Genomic DNA, 10,403 nt, shown 5'->3' with positions numbered 1-10,403 from the left:
CGTGAGGACAGACACGTGAGGACAGACACGTGAGGACAGAGACGTGAGGACAGACACGCGAGGACAGACACGTGGACAGACACGCGAGGACAGACACATGAGGACAGACACGCGAGGACAGAGACGTGAGGACAGACACATGAGGACAGACACGTGAGGACAGAGACGTGAGGACAGAGACGTGAGGACAGAGACGTGAGGACAGAGACGTGAGGACAGACACGCGAGGACAGACACGCGAGGACAGACACGCGAGGACAGAGACGCGAGGACAGAGACGTGAGGACAGAGACGTGAGGACAGACACGCGAGGACAGACACGTGGACAGACACGCGAGGACAGACACATGAGGACAGACACGCGAGGACAGAGACGTGAGGACAGACACATGAGGACAGACACGTGAGGACAGAGACGTGAGGACAGAGACGTGAGGACAGAGACGTGAGGACAGAGACGTGAGGACAGACACGCGAGGACAGACACGCGAGGACAGACACGCGAGGACAGAGACGCGAGGACAGAGACGTGAGGACAGAGACGTGAGGACAGAGACGTGAGGACAGAGACGTGAGGACAGAGACGTGAGGACAGACACGCGAGGACAGAGACGTGAGGACAGAGACCATGGGGACAGAGACGTGAGGACAGAGACGTGAGGACAGAGACGTGAGGACAGACACGTGAGGACAGACACGTGAGGACAGAGACGTGAGGACAGACACGCGAGGACAGACACGTGGACAGACACGCGAGGACAGACACATGAGGACAGACACGCGAGGACAGAGACGTGAGGACAGACACATGAGGACAGACACGTGAGGACAGAGACGTGAGGACAGAGACGTGAGGACAGAGACGTGAGGACGTGAGGACACGCGAGGACAGACACGCGAGGACAGAGACGCGAGGACAGAGACGTGAGGACAGAGACGTGAGGACAGAGACGTGAGGACAGACACGTGAGGACAGACACCTGAGGACAGACACCTGAGGACAGACACGTGAGGACAGACACGTGAGGACAGACACCTGAGGACAGACACGTGAGGACAGACACCTGAGGACAGACACGTGAGGACAGACACGTGAGGACAGACACGTGAGGACAGACACCTGAGGACAGACACGTGAGGACAGACACCTGAGGACAGACACGTGAGGACAGACACCTGAGGACAGACACCTGAGGACAGACACGTGAGGACAGACACCTGAGGACAGACACGTGAGGACAGAGACCATGGGGACAGACACGTGAGGACAGACACGTGAGGACAGACACGTGAGGACAGACACGTGAGGACAGAGACGTGAGGACAGACACGCGAGGACAGACACGCGAGGACAGACACGTGGACAGACACGCGAGGACAGACACATGAGGACAGACACGCGAGGACAGAGACGTGAGGACAGACACATGAGGACAGACACGTGAGGACAGACACCTGAGGACAGACACGTGAGGACAGACAGCTGGACGCACGTTACTGGGACAAACAGCAAAGATCTGCAATGACGTGACATCTGCACATAAAAGGTTTGAAGCCCAGAACACGAGTCTGATGGTCACGTTGAAAATGTGTTTGTGATGTTTACAGTAAACAGTTTCATAAAGACTGAAGCGTGTGATCATCATTCCTAACAGAGCTGAACCTCCAGCAGGAGGTGAGACACAGACACACTGACAGTTTGGAGGAGCTCCTCTTCTCGTCTGGATCTGGAGCGTCACACCATCTGGAGCTTCTAGACCCAGCTGCACCTGGACGCTCTTCTCCAGATGCTGGGTTTCTGTCCTCCTGTCTGTCTTCAGCAGGCCATGAAGCTTCTCAGCCTTCGTCTAAAGAACCTGATCCCAGAGCAGCAGAGAAACGCATGTTGAACTCGTCTCGTTGTTCTTCCTTCAGGTTTCTCTTACTTTACAGTCTTTGATTATGGGATGTTCCTGGAGGCAGGAAACAACGCGCCAGTAGAATCTCCAGACCCGTCTCCAGCAGGGAACCCGATCATCAGGTAACGTGACATGTCATTTATAATTAGTCGACTCTGTGACACACTGTAATCTTATTATTCTGTTTTAATGATAATTATTCATCTTTGCAGTCATGTGACATACATTCTTAGGAGATCCGTTGGGGGGGGGGGGGGGGTTGAGTTTTCAAATCATCTGTGTTCGTGGAGCAACATTTAATCCATCAGGGCAGGTCCCTGGATCTCTGAAGGACCTTCTCCTGTTTCCTGTCATCATCTACTTAAAGCTGAAGGCCAAAGCAGAAAGGGAGGCCAGACAAAGAGCCACATACAGAAAAGAACCCACTGTGACCCTCCTGGATCCAGACCTGGAGGGAGCCTGACCCGCCAGGCCCAGTCAGCCCAGTCAGCCCAGTCAGCCCAGTCAGCACTGGGCAGTGAAGAGCAACATGGAGCCACCAGGTCACTCATTTACAATCAGGGTGAGAAGAAGATGAAGCCTGGACACCATCTCCAGCCTGAGCAGCAGGATGAGGTGAACACTGGAGTCCTGGTTCTTTAAATGAGGAGAAGGACACACAAGAAAAGATCTACACGCTGTTTATCTCCACAGTCTGAGCCACCGAGCAGAGTCCGCTCTCCTCCTCCTGTAAGATCAGCAGCTCTCCTCCCGCCTGCTGCCCATGGACCACGATGCACTGCTCTGCACCCTCTGACATCACCACCTCCACCAGCTCCGGCCCCGCCCCTGCAGACAGGGAGTTCTCCGAGGCGAGGAGCAGAGGGGCGGAGCTTGGCGTTGACAGGTCGTCTGCGTGGACGTAGACGACGGCGTGCTGGAGGTTACCCTCCTCATCTCCTCCTCTTGAAGTGTGGTCCTCTTCAATGCTCCTTCCTCCCTGCCTCCCCTCCTTCTCCTCCCCTCTTCCCTTTCTCCGCTTCACCTCCTTCACCTCCTTCTCCTCCGCCTCTGCTGGGAGGGGGTTCTTCTTGGGTCGGCCTCTGATTGGCTTCGGGTGAGTTGAGTTTAAAGTGGCATCGTTCCAGCTGCTGTCCGTCTCCTCCCTGTGTGCTGCCTCCTCTTCCACCTCCTCCTGAGCTCCTCCCTCCTTCCTGTGCTGAGCCTGGTGCCTCAGCAGACTCTGCCTCACGGTGTAGGACGCACCACAGTGGCAGCTGTACGGCTTCTCCATCACGTGAGAGGACTTGATGTGTCTCCTCAGCTTGGTGGCCAGCGTGTAACCTGAGAAGAAGAAAGCATTGATTCTTATTTCCTGCTCTTGAAATAAATAAAGATCTCCTTTAACTAACTCCACCCAGGTTTCAGCTGGTGGATGAAAGTGAATGTGACTCAGCTGGGGCTGAAGAGGCATCGGACCCACACCATTTATGAATTTACCTTTTCGATTTCTAAAACCTTTCATTTCAATTCTTCTTAACATCACTACGTAACGCCGGGTTCACACGGGACGTGCATCTCTCAGCGCCGGTCAGCTAACGATTCTGCTCTCTCCGCTTGTTGATGTATGGAACCCGCTCAATGTACTGGTTTAGGGGTAAATGATGACGATCTGCATAGCCCCCCCCCCCCTAATGGGTTAAGCTTAAAGCTCCTGTGGTGCAGGGGGAACTGGGCTCTTTAATCTGAGATGAAATGTGGGTGAAACTTCTCAAAGAAACATTTAACAGAGCTCTGAGGACGTGTCTTCACAATGAGATATCTGACTTCTAAATGTGGAGATGCTGTTTGGACCTTTTCCACAGACGGGGCAGCGATGAGGCCTTTCTCCGGTGTGCAGGCGCTCGTGGGCCTTCAGGCTGTGTGGGTCCCTCAGGGACTTCCCACAGTAGCTGCAGAGGAAGCCTCCACCCGTGTGGCCCATCGTGTGCCGGCGCAGCTCTGGTTTCTGGGAGAAGCTCTGGTTACACTGGGAGCAGGGATAGGGCTTCTCTCCGCTGTGGATCCTCAAGTGGCACTCCAGGTTTCCTGAGTCGAGCAACAGACGCTGAATATGAGGACGGAGAGAATCTGCATAATGTGTGAAGATTAGTTTCTCTCACTGGACTGATGCTGTCCCTTTGACAGATGAAAACATAAACTGTGGGAATTGATCACAGCAGAAAATATTATTCAAGTGTTATGAAGGAACAAATGTATATTTCTACCTCGTTGAAAATAAACAAGTTAAATCATCAATGTGACGAGGAATAAACTGTGTTTGACAATAATCAGATGTTGACATTTTGAGCAGTGGTGGAAGAAGCATTTTTAAAATATATCTGCGTTCAATATTTCACTTTCATAAACAGGTTCTGAATCAGATTCATTTAACATCACACACCTTTAATAATGAAATACGTAAAGGACAGATTGTTGTGTGTGGATCTTTTATGTGTAACATTATGATGAGTTCATCATTAGTTAAAGTGGCTGCAGTGTGTTTCCCCCCCGACCCCGGCCTCAGACACTGACCTTTCTGACTGAAGCTCCTCCCACAGGTCTGACACACGTGAGGCCTCTCTCCGGAGTGGAGCTTCATGTGGTTCCTCAGAGAGCTGCCGCTGGCCAGCAGCTTGGGGCAGAGCGTGCACGGCACCTGGGAGAGAAATCCAAACACAACCTTTCCAACACGTTTCTAGATCCTTCAACCTCAAGCTGCTGCTTGAGGACCAACACTGAACCAATCACACAGTGACAGAAGGTACATGAAAGAATTAGGATTCAGAGACAGAAGCTTTTCATTTGGATCCAAGTTTGTTTTAAATGTGGTTCCATGAGGAGGTGGTGATCAGTCGGTATAGCAGCTCTCCCAGAGCTCCAGGTAGAGCAGCCTGCAGAGGAGCAGAGTGAAGCTCTACCTTGGGAGGCTGCGTGTAGAGCTTCCTGCTGCAGTGGAGCAGGCGGTGGATGCGGAGCGAGGGGCGGCGGCCGAACGCTTTGCCACAGTGCTCACAGGAGTAGGGCTTCTCCCCGGTGTGCAGGACCATGTGCTCCTTCAGGTCCCTCCTCAGTCCATACGTCTTCTCACAGTGAGGACAGGAGAAGGGACGCTCCCCACGGTGACTCATCTGCAAATACACAAACACCATAATCAAACATCTGTCCCTCTGTCCAATCTGTCCTCCACCTCCTGTTATCGCTGAGGGACTGAAACTGGCTGTGGTCCTCAATGGATGAACAGATACAGATTTACACATTCTAGATTCTGATTCTAGATTCTGATTCTAGATTCTATGAAGCTGAGCAGCTGATCACTTCAGGAACCTTCCTCCATGACGCCCAGAGTCTGAGTGACTGATCATCAATGGAGGAGCAGGAGGATCCACATGTAGATCAGTGTCTCCTCCTCTAAACCAGTCAGTGTCTCCTCCTCTAAACCAGTCAGTGTCTCCTCCTCTAAAGAATCCAGTGTCTCCTCTTCTAAACCAGTCAGTGTCTCCTCCTCTAAACCAGTCAGTGTCTCCTCCTCTAAACCAGTCAGTGTCTCCTCCTCTAAACCAGTCAGTTTCTCCTCCTCTAAAGAATCCAGTGTCTCCTCCTCTAAACCAGTCAGTGTCTCCTCCTCTAAACCAGTCAGTGTCTCCTCCTCTACCTGACAGAAACCAGTCAGTGTCTCCTCCTCTAAACCAGTCAGTGTCTCCTCCTCTACACCAGTCAGTGTCTCCTCCTCCTCTAAACCAGTCAGTGTCTCCTCCTGCTCTAAACCAGTCAGTGTCTCCTCCTCTAAACTAGTCAGTGTCTCCTCCTCTAAACCAGTCAGTGTCTCCTCCTCTAAACCAGTCAGTGTCTCCTCCTCTAAACCAGTCAGTGTCTCCTCCTCTAAACCAGTCAGTGTCTCCTTCTCTACACCAGTCAGTGTCTCCTCCTCCTCTAAACCAGTCAGTGTCTCCTCCTCTAAACCAGTCAGTGTCTCCTCCTCTAAACCAGTCAGTGTCTCCTCCTCTAAACCAGTCAGTGTCTCCTCCTCTAAACCAGTCAGTGTCTCCTCCTCTAAACCAGTCAGTGTCTCCTCCTCTACACCAGTCAGTGTCTCCTCCTCCTCTAAACCAGTCAGTGTCTCCTCCTCTAAACCAGTCAGTGTCTCCTCCACTAAACCAGTCAGTGTCTCCTCCTCTAAACCAGTCAGTGTCTCCTCCTCTAAACCAGTCAGTGTCTCCTCCTCTACACCAGTCAGTGTCTCCTCCTCCTCTAAACCAGTCAGTGTCTCCTCCTCTACCTGATGGGCTCTGAAGCTCTCTGCAGACGTGTAGCTCCTCCCACACTCTTGGCAGCTGAACGGTTTCTCCTCTGTGTGACTGAACTGATGTTTCTTTAAGTGGCTGAGCTGGTAGAACGTTTTGCCACAGCTGGAACATCTGTAGCGTCTCTCTCTGACCTCCGCGGCGGCCTCAGCCTCAGGCTGTACCGTCTTTATGGAAACCATCTTTTCTGGGATGCACCTGGCGCCCTGTGCGGAGCTCCGCCTCTTCCCCTCAGTGTGTCCAGGCGGGTCTGGGCGGGCGGGGGGGGGCCTCACCAGGCCGGCCTGACAGTGAACCCGTCGTGGTTTCGCAGCCAGACGGGAGCTGCAGCGGACATGAGGAGGTGCAGGGAGGCCTCTGGAGTCAGAGTGACCCTGTTGAGCTGTCCTCCCTTCACCATCACCTCCCTGCACTCCTCCATCAGACGGGGTTCCCTCCACTCCCCCCCTCCTCCTCCTGGGTCTGACTGGGTGACTCTTCTTCATGCGTCTGCAGGGGTGTCTGTTCCGTCCCTCCTCCTCCCCCTCCTCCTGTTTTCCCTCCTTGTGTTTGTCCATCTCTTCCTTTTCTCGATAGATTGAGATCTTCTTAGTTGTGCTCTCTGGGTCTTTTTCATGATCTGTCCAATAAACACACATAAGCAGAAACACATGTTGAGATTAACTGCAGCCAATCGAATTAATCATCATTTAATGACAATGTTATTTACAAATATTTTCTGTTTGGATATATATTTATATATCTAAATTCTCTCTGAACTATAGTGAATCTCAAAATCTCATAAATACAAATGATCTGTTTCAATTTACTTTCTTAGATTAACATCTGTTTTCAGATTGTTCACTTCAGTTATTCTGGTTGAATGAATTCTACAAAGACCTGTTTTTAGCTTCTTTTATCCACGACTTATTATAATTCTCACTTTATCACAGTTTTCTCTTCTCGATCTGAATCTAATTATTATTTGCAGAATCAGCGTAACTTCCCTCCAGGGAGAGAGTTGCTTCTTATCTATTATCTTTAATTTAGTATTCAGTAGTGCTGTCAAGCAATTAAAATATTTAATCACAATTAATCGCATTTAATTGTTTGATTTATATTCTCAATCTGTAGAAGTGGTCCACAGCTTTATTAAATATCAGGTTAGCCACCGTCTACAGCTGCAGGGTATTTTCAGTATAAAGGTCGCCCTTTATCTCCCATCATCCCTGCATGTAAATGCTCCTTAAAGCAGAAATAATAAAGGATTAGTATTAGTACTCCTAAATAACATTTACACACTTTAATGTTTTCATTTAATTGATTCACTTTCAGTTTATAAAAAATGATTTATCCTCTAATCTGCAGTTTGAGTGGATTTCAGCTGAAGAGGCTTTTAACTGAAACTCTAGAGGTCAGAGAGTTGTGAGTGTGTGTATGTATGTGTGTGTGTTTGTGTGGGGGGGGGGGGCTACAGAGACAGACGATGGCAGCTACAGTAACTCTGTGGACTCACACCGACTCTTCAGTACAAGTTGATGTACAAGCAGCTGTGTGTCAGTACCCGAGTTCTCCTGTGTGTTGGTCTCATCTGTTGTGTGACCGTCTCCTTCAGTGTCGTCATAAAACAGCAGCTCGGTTCCAGGCCGGACGTCCTCACACACACGCAGAAACACATCCACACACTCGCCGACACACATCTGTCCACACACACACTGCACAGCCACGTTCTGCTGAGCTCTGCTGAGCGCTCGGCACGCAAAGCTGACAAGAACAAAGAGAGAAGAAGAGTCAGAAGGAGAGGAGCTTAAACATCAACCTGGTTTTTCACAGACAACAGACGTTTTGTATAAATCCTTCAAAGTGACATGATGTGCCGTTTTTAGAATAAGTATAATGAGCTTAATCCAGCAGTTGATCCCAGGACCAGCTCAGCTCACTGCCTGGAGACAGCGTTGTCACTAAACACACAGAGAACACACACAACTCAACAACAGGGTACCAAGCTTGAAGAAGAGGGGGAGACGGGAGGAAGACGTGGTTGAGGGAACAGAAGCTGGAATGTGTTCATTAGGGATTTCTAAGTGCTTTGAGATAAGGGACATTATGATGTGGTGCTATACAAATCAATTTGGATAGAACACAGTTAAATGGTTATTGGGTGGATTCAGGATTCAGTGGACGGTGAGGTCACTGATGATCGAACAGCAGCTCCTTCCTGCAGCTTTCAGAAACCAGCTCTGCTCCCAGTCGACTAGCTCACCAACCCAGTCTGAACCAGCAGCTCATGAAACGGGTCAATACTCATTTCTCTGTGTGATCCAACTGGGTCTGCTACACTGTGAATTATTCTGCTTATATGTATTATTCTAATTACATGTGAATATTTAATTTCTTCTCTACCTTATATTACAGATTTACATGTGTATTACTGTATTAGACTGATCCCACTAACACACACTGAGTGAGGTCTCAGTGAAAGAAGCAGCTGAGTTGAAGATGAAGATGATCGTTTGGTGAGTGCGTGAACTCACTTGATCCAAACGGATTTTTGTAGAAGAGCCTCCTTGTTTACTTTCTGTCTCAGTGCCTGTGAAACACAACATTTACATCAGGTCATAGTTTGAACACTGCTCCATAATCTGATGATCATTATCCATCTGCTTGAAGTCCCTTCTGTTTTCTACCTGGGATATGGATTTTAGATTTGAATGCTGATGAGGAGGATTTCTGTCAACGTCTCACTCAGGCTCATTCTGTACAAAGTTAAATTTCTAGTGTGTGATTTGAATGTGTATGGATTGCAGTGTCCTTGTAAATGATCAGCAGAACATGCGAGGAGGTGCTGGACTGCGCCTCCTCCTGTCGCCTTCTTCAGAACGCTCAGTGGAAATGAAAGAGTCATTATCGTGCTGCAGCAGTTAATCAGGCAGAAAGCTCGTGTTCACGCTTCTGTCGACACAAGAGACAAAACGCTTCGGAGAAAAGAAGCTGATGCCGGTGAATGTGAAATGTTCAGTCCAAAAGAGACGGTCCATTAAGTTCAGAGCTTCTGGATTCTGTGTGTCTTTGGAGATTTGAGGGTTAGCTCAGGTTCAGCCGGGACTCAGAGTATAAACATCACTGCTGCTGTAGCGTCTGTGCTCTGAAGCTGCACAGGTCGGTATTGTGTGTGATTTTATCACTAATATTTACTCAAGCGGTGTCTGAAAATTGTTTGATAATGATTAAATATAATTTAGATAATATCTGAATGAAAAACTGTTCTTGTATTGAAAGTGAACAAGAATAAACCATGTGAACTCCACTTTAATAAGGATTGGGAAGGATTCATGTTCTTGATTTAAGACGTATTAGACCTTTTGTGCCTCAGTGCTGTGGGAGTTCAGGGCGAGGTCCTCCTCTGGGCCGCTGTGATGCTTCCAGGTCCAGTCTGTGTCCCCCCCCCTGCCCAGCAGGGCCCCGGCCCCCAGGCAGCGGCCCACCCACCACAGCCCCAGTCGTCCCTCGCAGAGCCGGGACGGTCCCACCGCGACGCCGCAGGGCAGGAAGCTGGAGAGCCACGAGGTGAGAGTGGACGGGACCGGAGGAGGACGGGCGGCCATCAACCTGTGGAGCAGCACACTGGTTACAGGAGGAGAGGTGATGGGAGACGTTGTTCAACTGGTTCAGCACCAGATGCTCTGAACTGGTTTCAGGTCACATGACGTGAGAGGAAACCTGCTGAGCTGCAGCTTGTTCTGTTTCTACGTGTTTCAGAGTTTGATGGTTTCTATTGGTCCATCAGTCCTCGAGCTGCACGTGGCCTCAGAAGTCACATGATCAATGGACTTCTCTGCAGGATGGGAAGCTGCCACAGGATTGGCTGGTTTAACAACAGGTGTTCCAACACAACATACATGTTCGTAACATGTGAGTTCAATACAACTTGAACCCGGAGTGTGTCTCAGCATTAGTTAGCTAGCTAGCATTGGTTAGCATCGGTCTGAGAGCGAGACTTTATCAGTTTTATTTTTATTAAACAGAATTAAAGTATCTGAGCTCTGACCTGGGACCTGCCACGGTCTGTAATCTGATTACCTGAAGGGTTCGCTTCACACCGGGTTCATGGATCCGGTTCAAACAACTTCAGCGAACATGGACCAGCGAGTCCACTTCCTCTAGGGTCCGACCGGCAACACAGTCCGCCGCTCTTTGGTTCCGC

At 49.8% G+C, this 10,403-nt stretch overlaps 1 protein-coding gene across 4 annotated transcripts; it reads right to left on the bottom strand.

Annotated features, from left to right (window-relative positions):
- Nucleotides 1-1,576: 1,576 nt before the first annotated feature.
- Nucleotides 1,577-10,403, bottom strand: LOC133932485 (zinc finger protein 408-like). 4 transcript variants are annotated; one of them, XM_062379576.1, is made up of 9 exons: nt 10,280-10,403; nt 9,559-9,808; nt 8,734-8,789; nt 7,764-7,963; nt 6,196-6,839; nt 4,838-5,047; nt 4,452-4,575; nt 3,732-4,007; nt 1,577-3,221 (listed from the first exon to the last, which is right to left on the bottom strand). In XM_062379576.1, exons 2-9 carry the CDS (start codon nt 9,802-9,804, stop codon nt 2,569-2,571), a joined length of 2,409 nt encoding a protein of 802 aa, XP_062235560.1. In that variant the 5' UTR covers nt 9,805-9,808; nt 10,280-10,403; the 3' UTR covers nt 1,577-2,568. The 4 variants fall into 4 exon arrangements, with proteins under 4 accessions (XP_062235560.1, XP_062237187.1, XP_062236280.1 ...); XM_062381203.1 differs by having other exon boundaries at nt 3,732-3,965; XM_062380296.1 differs by having other exon boundaries at nt 10,248-10,395.

Source organism: Platichthys flesus, chromosome 1 (assembly GCF_949316205.1).
Source record: "Platichthys flesus chromosome 1, fPlaFle2.1, whole genome shotgun sequence".
In the NCBI taxonomy this organism is placed as follows: domain Eukaryota; kingdom Metazoa; phylum Chordata; class Actinopteri; order Pleuronectiformes; family Pleuronectidae; genus Platichthys; species Platichthys flesus.
Note: the sequence above shows the minus strand (reverse complement) of the source record. Positions and strands in the feature narration are given on the sequence as shown.

Coding starts and splice junctions, on each gene's coding strand:
- LOC133932485 (XM_062379576.1), bottom strand. CDS start 9,804: ATGGCCGCCCGTCCTCCTCCGGTCCCGTCCACTCTCACCTCGTGGCTC. Junction 8,790..9,558: donor ACAGCACTGAGGCACAAAAG/GTCTAATACGTC, acceptor TGTGTTTCACAG/GCACTGAGACAGAAAGTAAA. Junction 3,222..3,731: donor CTGCCCCGTCTGTGGAAAAG/GTCCAAACAGCA, acceptor TCTTCTTCTCAG/GTTACACGCTGGCCACCAAG.